This window comes from Stegastes partitus, unplaced genomic scaffold (genome assembly GCF_000690725.1).
Source record: "Stegastes partitus isolate 25-593 unplaced genomic scaffold, Stegastes_partitus-1.0.2 Scaffold1420, whole genome shotgun sequence".
NCBI classification, from domain to species: Eukaryota; Metazoa; Chordata; class Actinopteri; family Pomacentridae; genus Stegastes; species Stegastes partitus.
The window spans coordinates 156,702-183,070 of NW_007579151.1; the positions used below are offsets into that span (position 1 = coordinate 156,702).

Consider the following 26,369-nt stretch of genomic DNA (forward strand, 5'->3'; position numbering starts at 1 on the left):
GTCAGCCAGAAGCAAATAGTGGGAAACGTAGGCCATAGAATGCAAGGTTCACCTTGGCTTCACCAGCCACTTCAGCTGTGTTAATGAATTCTTATGATTTGTGTTGTAAACATCAGTCCGTGTGGTCAGGTTTAGTAACAGTGACTAGCAAGTTTGGGAATCCAAGCCAAGGTGGTCAGGAGGAACCAAAAAAACAAAAAAGAAAAGGAAAGAAAGAGTCCTCAAGGTGTTTTTGTGTCTCGGAGACAGAACTTGAACCGACAGAAGGGCCATTGTTGCTTCCTCTGAATTCCTCATGATATATCTGAATAAGCGTGATGGAGCGGGACATGGCCGATGCGCCGGTTCAAGCTCCGTGATGAGGGACAGAGGAGGAGAGGTCATAGCACATCTGACTAGAGCTCTGGGGGTAGGATGGATGAGCGGGCGGGCGGGTGGATATGCGGGGCAGGTGCTCAGTCAGAGGAGGTTTCAGACTTGGGGGCGGGCGCATCTCGGCTGGCCTCCGGCTCTGCAGTGGCGGGTGAGGGCGGGGGCGAGGGGGGAGAGGGAGGGGAGGCGGGCTGCTCCTGGCCGTCGCCGTCGTCATCATCGCCGTCGCTGGAGGTCCTCCGGCTCTCCCCTGCTCCCTCGGCAGGACTCTCCCCCCGCAGGTGGTAGGCAGCCAGGGACTCCTCCAGCACCGTGCGGTACTGCCCCCGGTAGTGCAGGCGGAACTGCCGCAGAGCCTCCAGCAGATGAGCCGCCGTGCTGCCACCTCCCTCCTCACTCTCCTCCTCCTCTCCCCCCGCGCAGGCCTGAGGTGACACGCCAGGGTCAGACTCTGCAGGCACGCTCCACGGTCAAACACACAACACACACACACATCGAACATCGTCGCACAAAAACATCTAGCACACAGTAGCGTGACAATGTCAGAGAGATTCTTGCACCAGTCGGACAGGCCCATGCAAAAAAAAAAAAACACCAAAATAAAAAAACGCTACTACCTCTGACCCTGTGACCAACAACCCTTTGTGATATTCACTGTGCGGTGAAAACAGAGGGAGGGGAGTTGGTCAGCACCCACACAGCCCAGAGAAAAGAGCCTGCAAGTCAAGACTCCGCTGACATTAATGTAGGAAAAACACGTGTGCATTTATACATTCACGCCCACCTTCACCCCTGCAGGCTATTTAGGACCTGATTAGTATAAAGAGATCTGTACATGCACATGCACCCGTTACTGAAATTCCCTCCTTTACGTACAGAAGGATTTCCTACAGTAGAAACAGAGCCCTGGATCTAGAAGTGACATTAAAGTCGAGGTGTTTTTAAGGCCGCCTGGAGCGGTTGGTATTATAGCTGTAGCTAAACAAGATCTATAACCGTATCATGTTTTTATGCATCTCTTGATAGTCACTCTGTGTTCCATGTTAAACATCTGGAACTAAACTGGAGCACATCCTGGTTTTATGCTTACATTTTTATCATGTGGCATCATAAACTTTTATGTGTCGGAATATGTGGAGCATTTATTTCTAAGCAAGCTTCATAATAAATATGTTTAAAATAGGTTCAATAGGTTTGGACAACGTGCCTGCGTAGAACTCATGGGTGAGTGATTCACGTCAGTAACTCAGACGAATGATGCAGTTTTAAACACTAAAGCTGCAAAATGATATATATATATTTTTGTACACTTCAGTTGTTTATTATTAAACCTGTACATAAGTAAACAGCTTCTTCACTGTGCGGCTACAACAAATCAATAGCTTTTAAAGTCTTTTACCGTCTTGTGCACATATTTATCACCACGAACTAACTATCCAACCTCACGTTTGTTTGATTGATTCCCAATTGTCGGGCTTTCTGTGATAAAAAACCGGGTTCGCGAAGCATCGAGCACCACAAACCGGCACTTTAAAGGACGTGCACTCTTTGCTGAGCATGCCTGAGGTCTTACCGTGTATCCTGTTTCAATGATAAATATCAAATTTAAACAGACCGCAAAGAGCATCGGTGCTTCCCACCACGAAACGCAGTCACCTGAGTTCCGCTGAGCTTGCCAAGGTTATTGTGTTTAGACTTTCCTCTGCCCGCTTTCACACTTAAATCACATTCGTTTTCTCACACACACACACACACACACACACAAGAGTGTCCTTGTCTGGGCTGGTGTGTGTTTCTGAGGTCATGTTGAGGGAGGGTAAAGGCTGGAAGAGGTGAAGGCTTCACAGAGAGGTCAACTCACCCCTTCCTCTTCTCTGTGAGGGTTCAGCTTGTTGTACACCGCCTCGATCACACTCCGCCTGCGAAAACACACAGACGGCACACTGAGCTCGCTGCTCGGAGAGGACGAGCCAACGCCGACGGAACACGGCCTCTGCTGGTTCCCAGTAAATGTGTATTGATTGAGAGTTTAATGGAACTAAAAAAGCAACTTGGTCGATATCTGAGAACTCGCCATTCATGCATAAAAGAGAATCTCTTTATTCCGAAGTGTTCTGATGCATGTTTTTAAGTTTTAAACCGCATGTCTTACCCATATTCTAATAAAGGCAACTGCATGTGTGGAAACGTGCTTTTCTTAATATCAACAGCAGGTTTTCCATTATCAGTGAATTTGCAGATTATTGACTTGTATAATCCAATAACAGAAGAAGAATCCAATAACCTATATACGGACATAATGCAAATATATTCAGTTTAATGTGATTAAGGACAAGAAAGCAAAAAATTCTGACTTTTAAGAAGCCGAAACTTGAAAGTTTGGGAGAATTTTTGCGTAAAAAGAGACTTATTTTTGTCAATCAGTTGCTTGTGATGGTCCATTTACACACATCTGGTCCTCGTCAGCGTCATAAATAATCCAGTAATTGAAAAATTCAAACAGTTACTTCACTTATGTCTTTAAAAGGTCAGTTTAAAAACACACCTCCTATTATACTCCACGATTTTAGATCTCCTGAACATTATTATAGTAACTTATCCATTCTTTTATCTCATTTATCTGCAGAACTTCTGTGATTGTTCAGTTTAATCAACTAGTTGTCAGACAGAAAATTAATTCCAACTATTCTGATTAATTAAATTGACATGAATTCTCTGGCTGCAGAAACTTTGCTGCTCTCTTTGTCACATCTGATATCAAACTGAATATTTTCTAGTTTCAGACAAATAAGGCGAGCTGTTTAAATGCATGACCACTGCCTCTGGAACTAATGGGGAGCATTTCTTTCATAACATTTTCTGGTAATGAATCTTGGAGAAAGCAGCTGACAGATGATCTGATAATGAAACGACTTTTATTAATTGACAGTGAAAATAATAATAGTAACAGCCCAATTAGTTCCACTCCTACTTTAATGTTTACTGAATACTGTCCCTGTCTCTTCTGTCTTTGTTAGAGCGCTTCATAACTAACAAATGTTTTACACATATAAAGTTGTTCAGACTTAAAGGAACCAGCCTGGAATTTACTGCATGACCTTTTAACCACTATATTCAATAGGATACAACATCCTGGCGATACATTTCTAAGTAATAAATAAATAATCTAGGTGGATGGCCAGGTCTGATAATATTGATCGGCGTGTGCATAAGATGCAGCTAATGTATATTTACTTGCTGGCCAGGCCTCCACCAGGTGGAAGGTTGGGGATGTTCTCTGTGGCAATGCTCCTTAGGACAGACACCAGGTCAGGGACTCCAGCCTCCCCACCGTTCCCCAGAAGCTCTGAAAACAAACAAAAAAAACAGGAAGAGGGCAAGGACTTTGTGAGAGGTTATGCTGCATAGTGAGGCATGATTATAGTATATTATACACTGAGTTTGGGGGTTTAACCGCCACCTTCCTGTGGAGAGGCTGAGAAATCCTCCATATCAGTGGAAAAAAATCAGCTTGTCTTTTAACGGCACCAGTCTGCAGCAGACTGATTTCAAATATTTGTACGACCTAAAGAATGTTTATTTTGTCCTGGTTATGTACACAGAATTGGAGCACGGTATGTGGCTGCTTGTTTCACATAACCTTTTGAAAAAACAGTTTTTGAGAATGGCACTGAAAGAACAGTGTTACCAAAGACTGAACAGTTTAATTCCCCCAAAGTTTCAATCACAGCTACTACTTTAAATATGGAAGATGGCGGCAGAAGTACTTTGCTCCACATAAACAATGAAGCTTATAAATCTCAACTATCAAGACCGACCTGTTGAATACTATCATAAATTAATAGTCTTTTCTGGTTAATTGTGAAGGTGTGCATGTTCAGAGCGCTGACCCTCAACACGGGCTTCCAGGTATTTATCCAATTCCTCTTCCTTCTTCACAGCCTCCTCGGAGATCTTGGGAGCTCCGGGTAAACACACCAGCACCACGCTCATATTGTCCCTGCTCCCCTGCAGAACGACAACAGACAAGAGTTAAACTAAATCTATGTGAGATATGTTTTCAAACTGGGCACAAAAATCTTTTATTTGTGACAAAAAAAAAAACCCCACATGACATTAACAGTGTTTTGGTTCACTGACCCTGAGCGACAGCGTTTTTCTGCTACTTTCCAAAAAAAAAAAGGGAAAAAATAAGCCTGATCACAGATATCAGAGGGTAAACTTAATGCTGGAAAAGTATTAAAACAGACAGTTTGCAGTTTATATTTCAACAAATCGGCTGCTTTTCACAATCGAAGCTTTCTGGTGTTGAGAACCACAGATGGTGGAAACAGACAGTTATTATGCTTTAATTGATGTTTTCAGTAGGTCAAATCTTTTCTACAGGAAGCACATCAACCGTGCTCAAGCTTCAAACACACACAATGAGCAGTCCTCAAGCAGCACCTAAGAGCAGTTTTTTTTTTATTGGGTGTCTCTGTTCTGTCTGTCAAACTGTCAATGGCTTCACATTAATCCGGTGACCTACAGGTGGCAGTAACACGCTGAGATACGCAGCAGTGTGCCAGCAAAGACGGCAGAGAAGAAGAGTGCAAGCCAGCAGACATGAATGTAAACAATGCAGATCAGAAATGTTCTTAAAAAACAACAAACACACGAAGGATGAGCATCGGACGAGTGTGTCGGACCTCAAGAATGCACAGAAGGAGTTCTGGTGATTAGCACCTGATGTAAATATATAGAACTTATTTGAGGTAAACGCAGCTTTTTCTTGTGTTGTTACTGAAAAGTAAACAGGTAAGCGAACCGCTCGGCACGTTCTCAGAGTTCAACATCTCATGTGTGGTTTTCTTCAACACAGAAAAAATAATAATAACATTATTAATTATTTTCTTATTATTATGTCACCGCTTTCACCTTTTAGATCAACGAGCTGGTGAATAATTTCAACTAATCATTTACCTGCACAAGGTCATTTTTAATCTTTAATCAAACTGTAACATTCATCTGAGCATGACTGTTTGGTTTAACGGACTTATCGGTCAGTCTTTTACACCTCACAAATCAATGACAGTCACTTCACAGCACAAGCTTCTTGAGATTTCGTTCAATGTCTCGTTTAACTAACAATCAAAGACCTTCTTATGGATGATCTAGAATCGGCAAACCGTTTAAGTTTCTGCTTTAACTGTTAAATATCTCATTATGAACCTCTAACACTTTTATTCCATTTGCATTGTGCGTATCAGATGCTCAGCACGAGCAGGACAGCAGATTAATTGGCATTTACAGGACGGTTACAGTAGAGACGGAGCCCCGGCCTGAACTAAATCGACAGTCACCTTGTAAAAGTCAGCGTGGTCACACTACCTTTCTGTAAGTATACAGTGTCACATACATCACAAAAGGCAGCGGCAGCACAGGAGATTTATGACGGCGTGCGGCTGTTACTTGAGATAACCCATCCAGGACGGTAAAAATAACTAGGCTGCTGCTACTGCTGTGCACTCGCCGGTTCTTGGAGTACCCAAGACACAAAATAAGTCACACATGGAGGACAAAAGTTTAACATGTGGACCGGTCAATGGGTTCTGCTCAGGCAAAGAGCCGTTCCTGCTTTATCTGGAATCGATAGCTGACGAGGCAAACAGACAGGAAGTGAATTCAAAGCGCTAATGCATTAATTATCTGATCTCACAGAGAGTTGTAAAGTTTTATTATATATTGTTTTATAGATGTCATTAAAAATACATGAATACATTTAGGATTTAGATTATTTTTGTTACATTGTGATGCAGTTATTAATCGATTACTTTAGTATAATTGCATAATTTTAGGTTCTGGGTGTGTTTTCTTTGCTGCTAACACATTTCTACTCAACGTGGGCGCATTTTGAACTGCAATAAAAAGTCCTGCAACCACATGGAAAACTCAGATTTTTTTTCTGTGCAGTTAAAAAAAATGAAAGTTGAATTTCTTTTACTTTTTTTAAAAATTAAATCAACATGTACCGCACTTCAATGTGTCCACAGGTGTTACCAATACTACAAAAAATGGTGACACCACATATTAATATTTTACTACGTGCATTTTTAACTAGATCTCACATTTGTTTCCTAACTGCTCTGCGTAAACACATCCTGCAGTTCAGCCGAGTGCAGATAAAAGACGCTGATTATTTGTCACATGGCTGTTGGTTACAGATGACTCACTAAGGCTTTTATGGTTGCACAGACGAGTGCAGAAGTTTCTGTTTTGTACAGGATTCAGTCGACGTAAACAGTATTTGTGGTGACCTTTGAAGTGAGTCACGTAAAATAAAGTGATTTCACTGACGCATCACTGGTGGCGACTATTTAAAGATTCAGAGGGTTAGTAAGTAAAATACTTTTGTTTTTGAAAATGTGACAATTTAATTCTAACACAAAAAGGCAGATCTGTAGTGAAATGCATTTGATTAGCACAACTTTAAGTGTTTCATATTTGGTTTGAGTTTTTTCATATTTACCAAAACACACAAAACGTGAAAGTAAATCAGTTGATATTTTACACATTCACATATATATCTTTACTCTTTTGCCTGATAGTTCTGTGCTATAAGACACTAAAGTTTGCATTAAGTTTTGCATTTGAAAATTTTACCTTATCTGCAAATTAAACTCTGAGCCATGTTCTATAGCTGGAGACCAGCTGGAAAGCAACTATCTAGAACCACACTTTCCCCTTTAGAGCACCTCAAGCGTGGGAGGAATAAAAGCTTACCTTGTGCAGACAGGTGTCCACCACTGAGTTACAGACCTTCTCCAGGTCATCACACACCAGCAGTCGAGAGCGAACAAACTCACACAGCTCCTCGTTGGACATGACGTCCCAGATTCCGTCGCACGCCAGCACCACAAACTCGTCTCCTTCGGCCGCCCGCTCCAACACGCACACCTCGGGCTCAGGGCTCACTAGCTGCTCCGTGGGACCTTTACCGTCCACACATTTGTAGTCGTAGTCCCCCAGGGCCCGGGACACAGCCAGGGAGCCGTTTACCCTCTGGATCATGACCGAGCCGCCAGCATTCTGGATGCGCTCCTTTTCGCGGGGGTTGCAGGGCTTGTGGTCCTGGGTGGAGAAGCCCACCTTGCTGTCTCGACTCAGCACGGCCCGCGAGTCGCCGCAGTTAATGAAGTAGAGGTGGGTCGGGCTGAGCAACACGCACACGGCCGTCGATCCGCTGCGGTCCAGGCCCTGCCGCAGGTCAGAGAAGCTGCGCATGTACTCGTCAATGTTCAGGAAGCCCGAGCGGATGCCGTCCTTCACGCCCTCCACGGAGCCGGGTCCTGAACCGAAGTCGGCGCCTCCCGACAAGATGTGCTCCAGCAGGTGGCCGGAACAGTAGTTGGCCACCCGGGAGCCTGCGTGGCCATCGTAGACAGCAAAGAAGGACCAGTCGGTGAGTCCATGGGGGAGGCCCACCACAGCCGTGTGGGCGTCCTCCATTTCCACTCGCCAGCCCTGCATGGAGCTCAGGCCATAGCGCAGCCCATTGCCCTCACCGTGGGCACTATGTTTCTCCGTCTTCGGCTTGTCCAGGAATGCACCCATTGCTGCCTATAGCTGGAGGAAGACAAGAAAAAAAAACACATTAATTAAACGTTACACGATCACCTGCAAAGAAAGCAATGTGTGCCTCAATAAGCCAGACACCTCTTTAGACTGATAGATAGGTCAGGCTGACATATCACCACAGAGGACTGTCAATTTGTTCAACTGCAAACTGTGTTTATGTAGTAAATGTGTAGCTCTATCATCAGATTTTTAAACTTCCAAATATCAAGAATCATCTAGTGGTCAGGATATATTAGGAAAATACAGACGGGTGACAGATTGAAGAAAAAACCTGAACCCTTGACCCCTATAACGAGGGGATCTGGTGGCTCAGTTGCGCTGTTGGGGGCATTTCGGGGTCATGATTTGGGTCCCTTAGAGGGAAGGGCCACTGCAAATCAATACAGAGTTGTTCTGAGTGATCACTTTTGTCCTGTGATGAAACATTTGTACCCTGACGGCAGTGCTGGTGTCATCCAGTGGGCACGAGGGGTCACTGAATGGTTTGATGACCGACACGCAGCGCTCTCCACCGCCTTCATTTAAACGCCAAATGAGAAATTATCTGTCGCACGGATCGTGTTCCAGAGACTTGTAAAATCCATTAATGTGCACTGAAGCTGTTCTGGTGTCCTATCACCAAACTAAGACACATTATGGTTGCTTTTCCTTTAATTTGTCACCCGTATTTTGTGCAGTGAGGTTCTGATTCACATTTTTTTTACTGTGTCTGCACATAAACGTTAAGAAGGAAGCAGGTGAGCAGTAAAGTAAGACTGTTTTTATCTTGATTTTGTACATTTTTGTGACTCACACAAGCTGAAATGAACATTAAATGAACGTTTTCACATCTTATGATATGCTGTCGCTGCCTATCATGACTCATTTTTCAGCTCAGTTCACGTACATGCCAACGACTCCTTCACATAACATTAGATAATAAATTTCACTGTTAATCAGCCTTTTCTATGTCAGTAATTCAGTACGCTGCTCCGTGCTGTGAATACAGAGTGCTTTTAATTAGTCAATGGATGGTGAGAACCAGTGATCCCAACAAGACAAAGATAGCAGAGGAGAAACGACAGAGGCGAGGATTACACAGTAGCTGTAAAGCTTCTTTGAGCACACAGAGCCTCTTTCACTCTGAACACAAGGTAAGTAATACTATTAGTTAACTTGTTGACAGGAAATAGAGTGTGACATTAGTGAATCAGCAGGGTCTGAAATCCTGCCCCGCCAAGGCCTGAAAGGGAACGAAACCTGACTGAGCACTTTTCGCTCTTTGCCTCTCGTAACCTTTGTCCATTCTTAGCCATCTCTGACCGCTGGGTTAATCACAATTAGAGGTTTAATTATTGATGCTGATGCAGGCAGGGAGCATCTTTGGCGTTTTAAAGAATTCACAGGGTTGTGTTGGGACACGCTGATTCACAATAACACAACACAAGCCATGAAGTCCAGTTTAAGTAACGTATCGACGAGGTTGAAGACTCATCAGACCCCGAAACCCTCTGCAGCAGCTTTTTGTATACTATCAGGAGGGTTTTTACTGCTGATTATATCTTTTGTTGTGACAATTTTGGGTGAAATATGGCATTTATGTCACACAAAAAATCAGCTAGAAATGTGCTCCTGCTGAGCCAAGTTTGTTTTTTTACTGGACAACCCTTCACTGTGGTCTCAGTCAAAATCTAAAGCTTTATTCCCTTTACTGGGAGTCTATCATTATGAGGAATATAATGTATATCACAGTACAAGACAGAAAATACATACAGCTCCCAATACGGCATGAGGAAAATGCTTTTGAACTGATATGGAAATTTTCATGATCAATAAACTGAAAGGTGGTGATTCAGCATCAGAAAAAAAAAAAGAAAGAAAATCTAAAATTATTCCATCAAACTATACTATAAGCTAAAACTATCAGAGTGAGGTTTCATTGTTTAAAAAAAATCAGTCTTTGGTGAGTTTCCAGCTGGCCACCACCTTTCGGCGTATCTCTGGCATTTCTGACCTGCCCCATGTTTTCCCATCACGCCGATCGATGCTGACCTAAATGTCAGCAGCTACTACTGTATGGAGCTGCTTCCAGTACGCGCTGCTTGGCCCGGCGCTGTAGCACTCATGAGATCTTGAAATCAATGAGAGGCGATAGGAATCGAAAGTGCCCTGACAACATATTGATTTCTCGCCGTGCATTACTTCCCACGTGAGCGCACACACGGCATGACAGGCATGTGCCCAAAAAAGGCCGGCGTACATGCGAGGAGTGACTACAGCTGGTTCAGGACGAATGCGTACGTATGTGTGTGTGTGTGTTTGTGTGTCTGCTCTGCGCATGTGTGCAGTGTCATAGTCTATGTGCGAGGAAAAGATGCTCTATAAATACGCTGGGCCGGTTTAGATTTCATGACCAGGGTGAGGCTGTGGGCCACGCCATTCATATTTCTGCTGCTTTCCGTCTACGCGATTATATCAACAAGATTTCTCCCCCCTCCCTCCCCTCCTCCAGCAACCTTTTTTTAACCGCTCGGCTGTACCCTATATGTTCATGTATGTTAGGAAAGAGTGTTCACATATGTGTATGAGAGAAAGGCAAATCTGCTATGTTCACCAGCAGTGATTCTCTCTAAAAATAAAACAAACACACTGCCATCGCCTAGCAACCACCCACCCTGCAGTGCAAACATCCAGGCTAAGCTTCATTCAGCGACATCCCCCTCTCTATGTCTTTCTCTCACTCGCTCTAAAAGACACACACACACTCACACACACACACACACACTCAGCCGCTCGGTAGCGAGAGGAAGGGGGGAGTTGCATCATCCATCCATTAAAGCAGTTGCAGCAGCCAGACCCTGAAAGGAGACATGCAGACTGCAAGAACACACGCAGATACTATGAGATTTCTCTGGCTGACAATGGTACAACAGACTGCTGGCAAGTACAAAAAAAAAAAACAAAAAACAGCGCACACAGAAAAAGAAAAGCCCAGAAAATATCCCCATTGAGACACCAAGACTGAAACCAGGAACTCTCAACCTCTTAACCTCCTCAAAACTGCTGTCACCCGTGCTTTAACCGCAGGTCGAAACCAACACCCCCTGATGCTAAGACGTACGTCTGCCAAAAACCACTGGCTACGAAGAGGGAAGTGGAAGGTTGGGGATTACATAATGCTGCAGAGAGCCCAAATGCTGCTCTGAGAGCAGGCAAACTCACACAAAACAGCCACTGCTATCCTGGAAGCAAGGTTAACGCACAGCTTTCAGCGCTGTCCATACACACACATGAATATTCTGCAGTTCACCAGGACTCACCAGCAGGTTCACTACGACTACAGATACACCAGCCTGGGATGTTGATTTGTAGATTCCGATTTGATTACAGTTTGTTTGAAAAAAATCATCATCAAGACTTTACATTTCGATGATGAGATTTAAAACACACCAAGACGTTCTCGCAGAACTTCCAGACCTTTGCGTTGCCGCCAACATATCAAATTTTGCCGAGCAACGCAAATTGGCCCGGCGTTGCTTTCATGAATAACTGTTTTCCCGGCTGGATAAACAGGAGAGTCTTAATGGGGAGCACTAAAGAGGATAACATTACCCAGATGACTGAAGAGGACACGTTAAACAAAGTTAGACACAACAGTTTATCACAGCCCGGTCCATCAGCAAATACAGGTTAACAATGACTGTCTGTGTCTAACATCAATATTTAGCTACCGTTCCAGCCCTGCGTTCGTTCCAGGCCAGCTAGTTTCCTACACGTTAGCATGAAAAAATCTTTGGTCACTTGGTTCTTTAAGCTTTATTTCCAGGTCTTTGGGAGATTACACTAAGAGCCAGTAAGAATTTAACTAACTGGCTAATTGCCAATTGAAGGCACCCCATCAACACTGGCAGTCACACTGTGGTCAAAGCTAACACGCTAGCTCCATCAGAAACACACAGTCCGAAATACATTTTCTCGACTGCCTCAAAAATTTCTATACTGTTAATTGAACACAGTTGTCTCCAAACCAGTGCAAAGGCATTGCCTCAGCATCAACAAACAATAATCTCACAAGTGGCAAAATACATCAATCACAAGCGACTGATGAGGACAAAGTCAAACCGTTCCATCACGGAGAACAGCTGACAAGACGCCACCGTCGCATTGACTAATGGGCTGGTGATAAAATGGTCTTACAGCGCGAAGCTAGTGAAAAGTCCACGGACTATGTTCTTCTACGCCACATGGTACCAATTTAAAATCAAAACCAGCACACAGGACATGCAGTGTTCTCATAATCTTGTGACCTTTGAATTCTGGCAAAAATGGAATTGATAAGAAAAAAACAGGCTGACAGGAGAATTAATCAACGCTAAAATAATTTAATTTGTACGGCACTAAGGGTGAAGATGCTTTAAAAATGACATAAACATGAAACAAAAAACTTGGTTCTTTTCATTTCTATTTCCAGGTTTACATTTAATAAACCACAACGAAAAACTAAATGAAAGCAACAGAAAAGATTTTACCAACTCCAACCTTTAAAACAGCCCCTTCCAGGTTTTAGGCTATTATCATTGCTTCGGTCTCTTTGCGTACTACCCGACGGATTCAATGAGTTCAGGACTCGACACTATTTGTTGCATGTTCCGCCTTAACTCTTGTGATTCACTCTCATGACACTGAACAAATGTGGGACCTATCGGACACCTCTCTGTTGTGCGATCAGGAGGAATCTAAACATCTGACCTGCCTGAATACTTTGCACAGCGATGAAATGAAAGGCACAACCCAGTACCTTGTAGGTGAACAGCAACGCAATCCTGAAGACAGCATCTAACACAACCATTAGCTCTGTAAGACGCACGTTAAGCATTTTAAATTCTACATGACCACTCAGATCTCACTCCACCAACAAACAAGTCGCTGAACCAACAGACGTATTTTTAAAAGTGTAGCGCCATTACAGAGCTGTGGATAATGAATTTCACTGGTAACAACGCTGCAACAGAGGGGGAGTCCTCCATTACCCGAGACATATTGTTATTAATGGCACAGCAGAGCACTCCACTTCTGTCATTTGGCTGCTCAGGTTGGCGAGTAAATTCCACTTATACCTCTGGTTTTGTGCAAGCAGAAGAAGACTGTAAGCAATGCAATTGTGTTCAATTTATTTACTTTCACACATATTTGGCTGTTTTTTTTTTTGTCCTGTTCATCAGCCAGTGGAGTCAATCAAGGAGAGATTAACTGCCTGCTATGTTTCACATTACAATACAGTCCAACTGGAGCAAGAACCTGAAGTAAAATAGATCTTTATGGTCATTGTTATGGAACAACAAAACAGCCCCTTTCCTTTTTATTCAGTTTTGAATTGAATGATGACACTAAGAACTGGAATTGAACCGTAATATTTCCGTTCATCTGCTTCAATTTGCAGCACTTTTTGATTGTCGGCATTATTGTATTTTTTTAATGAATCCCAATAAAATAAATTAACATTAAACGTGCCACTTTTGCTCTGGTGTATCTGCATCTTTCTCCCCGTCGTCACCGATCTGCTCTTGATCAATGACCCAAAGCATTTCAGCCCAATTTTGTGTTGTATTTAAATCTCTAATGCCAAGATTTTTACTTTACGACAAATATACCACATGTATCGCCTCCAAATATCGGCTAACAGTCTCATTGATCACTAATAGTCTGAATCAGTCCTGAAAAAACATGTTTAACCCCCATTAGAAAGTACACAGATGCTCTCTGCTTGTCTTATAATTGGTATATTTCAACTTAGGCTCCATATTCTTGGGTGAAGTTCTCCAGAAATGAATCAGACTTTGTGTAAAGGAGTCCTACTAATACACTATGTGTATTATACTAATTTAAAAGGAAGCAGGAAAGTTAAGATTCACAATTTCTGCAATGATGACACAACATGGATTCTCTTGTTTCCTGTTAAGATGAACATCACCAATCAATGCACCCATTTATTAAAACTCTTATCTAACGAATGCTGCTCATCAACATATTCAAGCACCAAACGATGACTGGAAATGACACCTGTTTAGCAGCACTGACGCTGTGCTGTGTGTTCAGTCCACATGATGTCCACCTGAAGAAAAACACCCGATAGATATGACACGACCATGAGGTATTTCTCCATATTTACATGGCGAGCAGACACATGTGAACGCGCCGTTAAACTAAGCAGCCCGGAGAGGATTGTGGGATAGTGAGCGGGGACTGCAGAGGATACACCGGGTCACATTTCACAGCCGCATTTGGAGGAGCCTCTGGAATGGGACAGCCTCGTCGAGCTGTTGTGACGTATTCGGTCTCGAAATACGGACTTTGAAGCAGGCAACCCTGAATTGGGACACAGCTCGCGTTGTGCAATTGGTCTCCTGTGTAACAGCAAATGACCACACCTTCCTATTATATCTATTTGCACACCGAAACATAATGTCACATATTTAAATCTGTCTGTTTTTTTTATCTTATCTGACACTCTTGACAAAGGCTCCAGCTGGAAGCACTTTTAACCTTTACTATGCTCTCAGCCTGACCTTGCCTTGCCTCCATTTTTACATTTCTTTCACTGCACACAGAACAAAGGTGCACTGATCCAACACGCATCTGCGCTTTGTGCACATATCGGCAGCTGACTTCTTCCAAGGTTGGCACTACAACTGCTGAGTAATAACAGGAATAACTCTGCTACACAAAGCTCATACGTAACATTTGGCACTTGACGGGAGAAAGAGAATGGACGCTAACAACACTGGACTAGCGGTGACATTGGTACATGTACTGCAATCTTTGGTGACGGTGTGAAGACCAACGAAATCACAACCTAATGAGATTCATAACGTCTGAGGTGGAACCACATGAATTAAAAGGCAACTAATGTTTATTTTCATTACAGTTAAATCTGCTGAATAATATATAGTCCATCACAAGATGTTAGAGTCAAAACTAAGGTCTTCAAAGGTCTTGCTTAGTCCAGATCTTCCAAACTTAAAGATATTCAGTTTGGAAGAACATAATTTCATAAAGGAATATTTTCCATTTTGACTGAAACAGCCGTACCAATCACTCAGCTACTCTAATCGATTAAATGACTGTTTCAGCTCTCAAGGCGACCAAGATCCGTGTCGTCTACATCTGGAAACTGGATTCGAGAACCAACAAAGCTCAACTACAGCCCTGACAGACGTCTCCTACAAATCATATCGAGCCTGACGTGACCTTTCTTTGCAAGTGACAAAACAAATAACAAAGATCACCTCGGTACTGAGATAATATCAAGAGATCCAGCCGAGTCGGTTAGCCGTTACAGTGTGTAAATAACCAAAAAATTGAGGAACCAGTGTTCATGAACTATTGCCAGACTCAAGAAGCCACAGTTGGGAGAGAGAGGGGGTTTTGTTCTTGCGAATATCACTCTTCTCACATAGATTCGACAAACAACATCTTCTTATTCTTCCAATGACTAACATCCATCTATATTATTAATGTACATCCTTGGTTATTTAACGTCTGTTTCCTTTGACCTTCACAGCAAAACCAAATGATATTCAGTGTACCACCAGGGATCTAGAAGTTTAACTTAAGCCGATGGACAATAGCAATAACAAACCTGTCTGATAGAATGTCTGATAGTTTCATTTAAATGCTTTAGATTCAAAATACCACGAAAGTCCACATCGGAAACGTCCCTTTCACAAGAACGCCAACAGACCCCTCCTTGGTGGAGGCTGAAGCTGCCGAGGAGCATCGACCGCACTTTCAGTACGGGTGGTGGTCGAAAGATGGTCAAAAAACATCCACAAGTGAAGGTCTCGCTCAAAATGGGGCAACCTCGTTCCCCCCACCACCTCCGTAGTGATGCACTTCCTGCTCCTGGGCCTGACGGACTTGATGTTGGGGGGCACGCCAAGGCCCACGCCAGGTCACTGTCCAGTCACACCCAGTTCTAAACCTTAACCTCCCTTAATTCTTAATAATTTGTGTAAACAAACCGTTGAACTAACATTAAAATTAATACCGTGTGGCTATGTTAAAACTCGGGTGGTTACATTTAAAACAAACCTTTTTTTCTCCTGGTCTTAATTAATAAAAGACACAAAACTGTTAAAAAATGATCAATATTGACTGAAACTATACATTTTATCGTGATGCAGTTTTCCGCTATATCACCCAGCCCTACTTTAACAGTTAATCGATTGTCAGGATCCATCAGTTGACTGCAGCTCTACAATAAATCATTCACTGCATCTCAATTTTTAATGTGTTTATACAAACACACGGACATTTTTCCAAATGTCTATAAATAACATGACCCCGGGATGAGCCAAAAAGCACTTCATATCAATGCAGCTACATTAACGGCAAATCTCCTTTTAGCACCGTGCAACAGCTTCTACTCTAAGAATATTTTATCAATGGAAAGAAAACAAAATGTATGAATGTCTGCATAGCAAATCGCTAAGTGTTCATGCTGATGATGCACTTCTTGTTCTAAGCAAATATTCTAAAAAGCTGTAATCTAACTGACTTGCTCCACTAGAACAGTGAGGCTTGTCACAGTCAGACTTTAATCAACCAGGGAGAATTGTTCCCTATGATGAAAAATCAATGCGGGCTCCTACAGCGATCTTAAGTTTTCAATAGTACTTTGTGACGCCAACTGTTCCATCGATGCACAACTAAGGCCGATAAGATCTGTTTATCTCAAAAAAAAAAAAAAAAAAATCTCCTTGTCTTGTTGACTGTCTCCGTCTGGTCCTGACACCGTGTTTCATCTGCTCCTCAGTCTTTACACAGTGACTGCTGACTCAGATAAGATTATCAGCTATTGAACTCCTCCCGTATCTGACTGGCAGGGCACAAGCCCAACACCAAGTGATGTCATATACTGGTCACCTGTGCACCTTATCGCAATCTGATATAGTGGAGAAGGTGAGCAGGGCGGCTAAATTTCAACACTGCACAATACAAAATTGATGATGAAGTTTACCATAGGCCTGAGCTTTGATGACAAATCCCTGCAATATAGCATGGCAATTAAGAGCGGCTTATCATCTCAGATCGTACACGATTCCCAAACTTTAGCGGTAATAAAAAGAGATTGTGGAAATGCTCTGATCACTGCTCTCTTCACATGAAAAGTCAAGAGCCTCACTTTTGACATAAAAATCTTAGCAAACGTTTACTTTGTCATGCAGTGAGGAGATGAGTATTAGGAGCACTGTTTGCATTGCTGGTGGGGCGCCTGCTCATCAATTAGAAAAGTCAGAGAAGAACTATTCGCAGCCTGGTTGCACAAATGCTTCCCAACATTCCTATCACAATATTTGGAAAGATAAATAATCAAGATGACTGTTTGGTCTGATTACTGAAATGAGATGCAACGGGACATCGAGTGCACCGCAAACATTTTGTATCATCGAAGAAAACGGTCCGCAAAGTTCAAGAAGTAAGTGTTAGCAATCAGCACCTGCATCGTAGTCGCTCTCAAGACAAAAAAAAAAAAACTGTGCATCAACAATTAGATCATAGGAATTGAACGTGTGTTTTATTTGACACGAGTCTGTGAACTGTGGTCATGTAGGCCTGTACTGCTGTACATGTACAATAAAGTTAGACGTTAACAATCCAGCTCATGTTTATGGTCAGAAAAGGTAACTACAGTTTACACAACTGACTTGTGTCAATGAACCTGCAGTGACCTTTTACAGCCTGGAATACGTCCACAGTAAAGACAATTTAACAAACAAATAAACATCTGACTGCTGTACCATCAAACAACTGAGGAATGAAACACAAACCCTGAACTGTTTTAGTACTATTTGACCACATAACAAGCAAAACAATGAGACAAAGTTGACATTTAAACAACTATTAACACTCTATGTGTTGACTTTGAGTTGTAATATACTGTCACCACAGATAATTTCAGTTATTCTGACAGTTTTGTAGCACTACAGTCCCCACTGACCTTTACCAAAATCACGTTTAGTAATGCTATATATCGTTATATACTTGAATATATGAGTTACTGTGAAAGCCTGTAGGTAAGTAATAAGAAACAGAAAATCAGTACAACGTTGGGAGGAGCAGGGCTGGTGTCGCAGTGAAACATAATAAACACCTTAGCAGCTTATCAATATTATGTACTGTTCCCTATTTAGATTAAATTTCATGCCTTCTGTCTGACTTCAACAAACACACTACACATAAAAAGGGGGCCTTCAAGTTATAACAGCCCTGCAAGATCGATGCACACACATCAGAACATACAGTCCCTGCTGGCACCCCATGCATTTTTGTTTGACACATATTGATGAATAACTCTGCACATTATCATCGCTACAAAGCTAACGCTACTCACTGAAATCAATGGCACCTCCGGTAGTATGTTTTAAACATGTTATTTCGTTACAAATACCATTAGGCTGCCAAGCTAACGTCACATAGCTAACCATTGACACCCATATGACAAAGTCCGCTAAGCTGTCATTAGCTAGTTATAGCTAGTGTAGCTATAAGGTTACCATGCTAGATTAGCTCGCTTGGGAACAGACTAAACACTGGACGCCGAAATGTTGTTAGACTATTACCAGTACTTTAAATTTGCCTCATTCAGAATTGGGTTGCTAACGCTACCGCCAGCCAAGTTACTTTGAAACTTCAGATGATGGGTCAGCTTTTATTTTAGCAATGGCCTATTTGTACGCTAACATCATTGCACAACAGTTTCTCCTGCATGAACCAACCTACTGATTTTGGAAATCCATTTCTGTGTTAAATACCAATCCACTGACCACATGCTGAAGTGCCTTCCACTTAACACTGCTGCCTCTACGGAAAGGCCTACTTTGCTAGTGTGTTGATATGAGCTAGCGTTAGCTGGCATGCTAATGTTAACTTAACAGTTAGCTGTCGTTGGAGCCAACGCAGTTCTCAGGGTTGTCAAACTCTAGCTAATGACGTTAGCGCACATACTGGCATGCAACTTACGTTTTCCTGCTGTTGTGCGAATGTAGATCCAATCTTGATTATCTGCTAGATTCTGCTTTTGTGTGAAGATATGTCGTTAACCTAGCTATCTACGGAGCTAACGTTAGCTAGCTAGCTATGTTATGTTTCCTTATTTGACAAAAATAATCGAGATTGGCCTCAGATGAGCGGCGATAATTCCTTTCTCGGCGGTTCCCTGCTTGGACAGCGTTGATTTTTACGCATGTTTGACGCCAGTTCTGTCTCTCACAATAAATGAAGACAATTCCGATCGTTCCAAAACAAATATGGACACTGAGAATTGGTTATATTATACAACACTGACAAATCTAGCACTTTCTTCCATTGAAAGGCCAGAGCTATCCTTCGACTTTGGGTGCTGAACAAGAGGAGGTGTTATTTTTGGGATCTGCACGCTGATTGGTTAAAATGTCCAGGCAAGCTGCCGGTTAATTGGCTGTTTCGTCTGTCAATTAGCTCTGCCCCTGTCCAATGCTACATTCTGATTGGTCTATTACGAAGTTCTGTGATGCACTGGATCTGCAGGGTACACTCGTATGTTTTCCTGGCGTACGCCGAAGGTAGTCTGAATCGGCGGAGTTAGTCTTGAAATAGAAAGGTACACCACCAAGACTGAAGTCCGTTGACTTCATTCTAGTGAAATAGACTTAAAATATATGAAATTAACAAAACGAGGCACACGTGAGTGGAAACTATTTGATTATCTTCAGACTTTTTAAAGTTACCACACAGAACAACCCAAATGCCCCGGAGTGAATAACAAACACTACCTAACTCAAGAACAGCATGGATGATTGAAGAGGTTCCAGAGGGAGTCTCCAACAGAAGGCGGAATTGTCAGATTTTACTATAATCCTTCAGCAATTTTGCTATTTCAGGAATTTACACATAATAATTAGGCCTCATTAACTCCCTTTACCCCTGTGCTCTATGTTCTCAATCAAGCATTACAAAAACTTTATCAAATATATTATATTTCTTATTATTGTGATGATGCCTGGTGTTGAGAAAGTGAACAACACATGGTTTTCTTTCTTTCCTTTTTTTTGTTTCATAACGTAATCACATCCAGAGATCAACTCCTAAATAATGGGGGAACCTTGTTTTAGCTGCCCCCTTGTTTAGGCGTCATTTTATTTGATTGATTGTGTCATTTCTTCAATTGAATTCATGATACCCTTAAACCTATAAACCTTATGATTGTTAACTTTGGAGGATAATAGATCCCTAAAAATGTGCACTTTTACTCCGTTGCTCTGTGGCTAAATTACATGAAACTGACATGTTCAGAATCTCATCCTTGTCTCACATGTTCTCTTGGTGTCGTTGTATGTCTTTGTTGTTGTATGGCCCTTTTCCCCTTTTACTCCTTATCTGTTACTCCTTGTGTGGGACAAACCGACACTTGAACGTTGGCCCATGCATTATTGTACGACTCGATATTTTTTCTGCACACGTCAGACAAAACGAGGCGCTATCTCACCACTCATCACACCCATAGGACTGCCATAGGGGATGGTAATTATTACTCAAACTCTCTGTTCTGCTCACCACTCAGGGTTTCAAATGTTAACTGCCCTGCGCAGCACGTCGTTACAAGGAACCCCAATTAAAGAACGGAATCTAGTCAGGTTGTGAAGAGAAATCTCAAGCTTTATTAAGTTCACAGTATACACCTGCATTGAATACATCCTAACACTGTAGCCAAGGTTGTATGACCAACTGGGCACAGCAAGAAACTTCCCAGGGAGCTACCGAAGAACAGGTAGTATTTCAGCTTTAAAAAAAACTACATCCTGTGCAGAGAGTGGGAGGAATAAGGGCTTACCAGGAGGCCAATTACTCATTTGTGCCCTGGGGACAGGTAGAGGGTTAATATAATCTGCAGGAATTTGCAGCGACTATATTGGTAAATTCAACACACTTCAATACAGCAAGCTGGAGAGGAAACAGTAAGGAAGCATTCCATGAAAATGAAAGATCTCGAACTGGGTCAAGGAGCCGTAGTCGGTCTTGAAGTTCTCCACATGAGATGTTTATCGCATGTTGTACATGAGCTCTGCTTGGTGTCACGCTGAGACATACGTAGTAGTATGTTGGATTTTAGAGAAAAAAAATAGGTCCTTATTCTCAGTTAATCTATGAAACTGATTCTTCTTTGTTTTTACATGTTCCTTGTGAAGATATTCCTCCATTAGTGAGTCAGTAGTAGAGAGATGACAGGAAATAAGGAGAAAGAGAGACAGAAGGGAAAGTAAATCCGACAACAAAGGTCGAGGGTCAGACTCAGTTCAATTCAATTCAATTCAATTCAATTCAATTCAAAGGGCTTTATTGTAATTTCAGCCACATACAGCTGTACAGTACACAGTGAAATGAGACAGCGTTTCCCAGATCCAGAGCTAAAGAGAGCTGCAGTGTTAAGCCAGAGACACTGCAGTTCATGGTCAGTCCCTAAAAGTAATCAGGGCACCCCTGCTATTCCTAAAGACTCTGTTTAATTTAAATAAAGAGCTTTTAAGATAATCTAACAGCTTCTTAAGGCTGCCATTTAATGCCTGAATAGAGCTGTGAAGTGGGAGGAGTCTTTTCATTAGTCCCATTTGCGTTCAGAGCAGAACACGAGGCGTGGCACTGGAACACAGACTGTGGATACTCCCACCGTTTGATTTTCCATCCAATAGATTTGAAATCCTTTTCAAGCAATTATCCAATGACGGCTGAGCACCTGGCTTAGGTGGAGTATATGTGTTGGCCTCACCTCTTGCTTGGACTCTGAGGACACAGAAGTGTGTGAACATTAGTGTTTTGTCACAATAAAAGGCTGTGAACTCGGCACTATGATCCAGCTCGCGTTCCTTGTCTGGAAATTTGCTGCCCTGCTGAAAAGCACCTGTTTTGGCTGTATGCTGTAATATAAATAGAGAACTCTGTAGAAAATAAAAGCTGAATGGGAGCACTTACTGAGCAGTTACTGAATTTAAAAAACAGCTATTTGATGAAAAAATGAAGGTAAAAGTAAAATAAGGTTAGACTCTACCTCCTCAGGTGCATTTTGACCAAAAACATCCAATTACTGAGTTTGAACTTCTGTTCCATGGTCTTCAGAAAACAGATTTTATAGTCTGCGTCTTTAATGAATAACATTTTGGAGCCTTTAATTTCAGCTTAATTATTAACGGTGTCATTTTGTTTACAGCTTCAGTAATGAAGAGCTCCCACTATGTTCATGCTTCTGACTTCCTCGTCATAGCAACGGTGGCCGAGGCTCATGGATGTTGTAGTACTGTAAGCCATCCACTATGCAAAACAAACAAACAAACAAACAAACAAACAAACAAACAAACAAACAAACATGGCAGCTCAGAAATAAAGGTGAAATAGGCAAAACTGAATCACAACAAACATCAGCAATATATTATTAATACAGCACATTTAAATGCTTTCCAGAAGAGAAATAAGATCGGTGCTGCAATTTATCCAACAAGTGTAATTTTCAGAGTTTAAACATACAATATTATGTAAAAGTCAGCTTTACCTGACTCAGTGAAATATATACTGAGGTTTGGATTTTTTTTTAAACATTGAATTCAAAAAAAGTAAAGTTAGGAGTCCATTTACAGTCGTCAACATTTTTTTTTCTTTTTACATTAATGTAAATTAATTATTTTTGTGGTTTTATTAGCTATTATTAGTAATTATTTTATATATTATTTATTTTACAAGCTATTTTTTCATATTTCTTTCTTTCAAATAATGGCAAACATCAATAAAATAACAGTATTTGTTGACAGTTTAAATACAGTAACACAACATAAGTTTATTGTAAAAGAAGGAGTCAGCGTTTGTAAAATTACAAATGTTTGATGAGGACATTATTTACAGTTTTAACCTTTGTCTTAACTGTTAATAAGGAATACATTGTTCTGTGATTTTACCAGATATTATCTATAATTTAAAAAAGAAAAAAGAACTGTCTGTCTTATACAGCAGAACAGATCAGACCTATGAAGCTGCAGAATCAGAAACACCTGCAGAGGACGGCTGAGTTTGTAAAGTTCCAAATGAGAGTTCAAAGTTGGGAAAACATTTCTGGAATTTAGCAGCTTGTCACATTTTTGCACATCTTTTGGTGGAAGACTTCTCTCTCAGCGTTTTCTTTTTGCAGCACCCAGCAGCCGACTACAACACCATGCAAACTTCACCAAACACCAGGACGAGGCTTCCACAGACTTCTGACTTCAGGAATGCTTCAGTGAAAGTGTTGCAGTCCCCTTTGCAAAGCATAAACCACGACCTGTAGTGCTTTGATTGTGGGTTTTGGAAAGTTACTCTCTTTAACTGTCAGATGCTGCCCCTCCAGCCATCAGGGGATTTGTGAAGCATGCAGTCAGGGGTACAAATAAAGATAATATAGTTCATTTATTTGAACGACCGACATGTGCAAGGACATAAAAATGTAGGCTGTGGTGAATAAAACTGGGCTGGGGGAGATTAAGGCATAATATAAGTGCATGTATAAAGATGTTTCGTTATCAGTGTATCAGTGGATCTGTGTGTGTGTGTGTGTGTGTGTGTGTGTGTGCGATGGCGGGACGGGGAAAAGCGGGGCTTATCCGTTGTCATTTTGTGTTTCTCCCTCGGGATTAGACTTGTGTCTTATTAATGAAAAACTCATCAGATATCAGAACAGCTCCCTGAGGAACCAACCAGGGTTATGAGACACATGTCAGATTAGGATTGTGTGTGTGCGCATGTGTGTGTGTGTGTGTGTGCGTGTGAGTGTGTGTGTGGCAGAAGGATGGAGAGAGTGTGAGCGAGCGGAGGAGAGAGACGGCAGAGTGGTATTTAATTTTCCAAGATGAGGGATTATCACTGGCAGAATTTGATCATTCTGCTCTGATCTCAGGATGTTCAATCGCAGCTTATCCCAAATATTAAACTCTCTGTCTTTTGTCCCCCTTTGCCCCCCCTTCAATCCCCAACACACAAACAAACACACACACACACACACACACACACACATGGAACCATATTTCCACACACACACAGATGCTTGCGCCACTCCAACTGCCGGGCTTCTCATTGAATAAAGTGGCCCGCTGAGCCTACTGTCCGGCTGGTGTGTGTTGTGTGATTGTTCAGCCACCTGGTGACCTCAGGGGATGGGTGAGTTTGAGGAGGAGGAGGAGGAGGATGGTGAGGGGGGAGGCAGGGAGGGAGGAGGTTATGTTGGGGTCGAAGCTTTAAGTGTCTTACGGAGGCAGCTGAGGAGAGTAAATTAAAAAACTGTTACATCTAATCCGGAGCGCCAAGAACAAGTGGCACACACTCCAAAATCTGATGTTTACATGGATCTGGATGAGCTTAAAACAGACACACACTCGCACACACACACACACACAGAGTACAAGATTCCCTCTCAAGTGATGTTCCTCGCCGCTAAATGCTCTGTGATTGTGTCCCGGGCCGGATAGAGGAGGAGGAGGAGGAGGAGGAGGAGGAGGAGGTTGGTTGGTGGGAGGTACGAGGTCCTGATCTGCACTCTCATTTTCTGCACCCGGGACATCTGGGTCACGTCATTACTGCAATCTTCTGCTTGTTCATTCCCAGCTTTACAGGGGCTTAGAGGGCCCAGACCTGCACACAGACACACAAAGCACATGCACGACGCAGGCGAACACACGGAGGATAGAGACGGGTCTGCAGCATGTCGGCGGTGGTGAACAGTGAAATAAAATAGCGTCTTAAAAAGATTAAAGTGGTGGCGATGGAGGGAGGGAAGACGTCTTCATCAACACAGATTGAAGGAAGGAACGGAGCTGCTTGCACCTGCTAAAAATCAAAGCTTGAGGACATTTCTGGAGTTTTTTGTTTTTTTTTTGAACAACTAAAACTGTCATAAAGTAGATTTGTGAATGTAAATAATTAAGAGGAGGACCACAAGTTGCCTCAAAAGAGCCTCTGCTGCATCCCTCTGCTGCTAAAAGTATTATTTACTTGACTTTTTTGAGTGAAATGAACCTTTCACAGAGGTCACATTGGTTGTTTGGTGCAGTTGTACCGCCCTCTAGTGGCGAACAGCTGGTATTACAGGAAAAGTGGAAGTTCCAGTTATTGACTGAAGGGGGGCGCTGCTGAGCAACACACCTGAGAGAATGGAGGCAGGTGGACTAAAACTCATTAGCTTCTTATTTTTCTCAAAATAAAACTCATTGTTTTGTTGACTCAGTGAAAAATCCATGAACCCTAAACATGCTTTTATATAGAGGCAGTGACATTACAGAAAAACAACCCTGTATTATCTATAAACATACAATATCACACATAATTCCACGTTTCATCAAACATCTGTGGTGCTTCATCACGTAACTTGTCAGCTTAGTTTTGTATTGAATGCCGTCCAGACTGTTAATTGAAGAAATCGTTAGAAAGCGCATCGTTCTGCAGCTGAAAGGACAGCCTCGATGAAACATCTGCGTGTTCCTTGTCTTTAAAGTTCTATTATTTTTAAATGATGCACTTATTGGACGCATTGACTGATGTTGTTTTGAAAAATATCTTTTTAATTTGAACGATGTAATTATGGAATAAAAGCTCTTTGCAACAAACCAATTTTATTGTCAATGAAACAAATGACATTTATTTATTTTCCTCTAGATAATTACACTTATTTGAAACATTTTCTCATCACATTAGATATCAGTGAGTGAAACGCTTCATGAATATTTTATCCTATTTTCCTTAGAAGAATAAGACAGAAGCTCTTCTTTCATCTTTCAACTACAATCCATGTTAATCCTCATAATCTCATCTATCATACTTTGATGCTGCCATCAGTTGGTTTTCAGTTATTTCAAGACATGATTAGGGGCTGCAGGGTGGTTCGGTGGTTAGCACCGTAGCTAGAAGGTCGCCGGTTCGCGTCCCGGTGAGGACACCCGGGATCTTTCTGTGTGGAGTCTCCATGTTCTCCCCGTGCAGCGTGGGTTCTCTCCGGGTTCTCCGGCTTCCTCCCACAGTCTCCAAAACATGCTGAGGTTAATTGGTGATTGTAAATTGTCCGTAGGTGTGAATGTGAGTGTGCTTGGTTGTCTGTCTCTAAGTGTAGCCCTGTGATAGACTGGTTACCTGTCCAGGTGAACCTGCCTTCACCCTGAGTCAGCTGGGATAGACTCCAGTCCCCCCAATGAGGATTAAGGTGTAGAGATGATGGATGGATGGAAATTTTCAGGAACACCAAATCTGGAAAACCTTAACCAGCTTGCCAGCAGCGCCAGAAAAACACTGATGTCATCCAAAATGATTGTATAGATGTTTATCACCTCCTCAAATGTTTCTCCTTGTGTTCTCCTCCG

The 26,369-nt window shown here is 42.2% G+C and overlaps 1 protein-coding gene across 2 annotated transcripts in view; it reads right to left on the reverse strand.

Annotated features, from left to right (window-relative positions):
* ppm1bb (protein phosphatase, Mg2+/Mn2+ dependent, 1Bb) overlaps nucleotides 1-19,347 on the reverse strand; it is a 29,955-nt gene extending 10,608 nt beyond the window's left edge. Inside the window, exons 1-6 of one of the 2 annotated variants that reach the window (XM_008299467.1) lie at nucleotides 18,991-19,347; nucleotides 7,135-7,977; nucleotides 4,263-4,380; nucleotides 3,607-3,718; nucleotides 2,234-2,291; nucleotides 369-797 (exon numbers count right to left, since the gene is read on the reverse strand). In XM_008299467.1, the coding sequence (XP_008297689.1) occupies nucleotides 456-797; nucleotides 2,234-2,291; nucleotides 3,607-3,718; nucleotides 4,263-4,380; nucleotides 7,135-7,965 (1,461 nt within the window). In that variant the 5' untranslated portion in view covers nucleotides 7,966-7,977; nucleotides 18,991-19,347 and the 3' untranslated portion in view covers nucleotides 369-455. Of the gene's footprint in view, nucleotides 1-368; nucleotides 798-2,233; nucleotides 2,292-3,606; nucleotides 3,719-4,262; nucleotides 4,381-7,134; nucleotides 7,978-18,990 lie in introns of those variants that run through there. The other variant, XM_008299466.1, reaches the window with a different exon arrangement.
* Nucleotides 19,348-26,369: the final 7,022 nt, after the last annotated feature.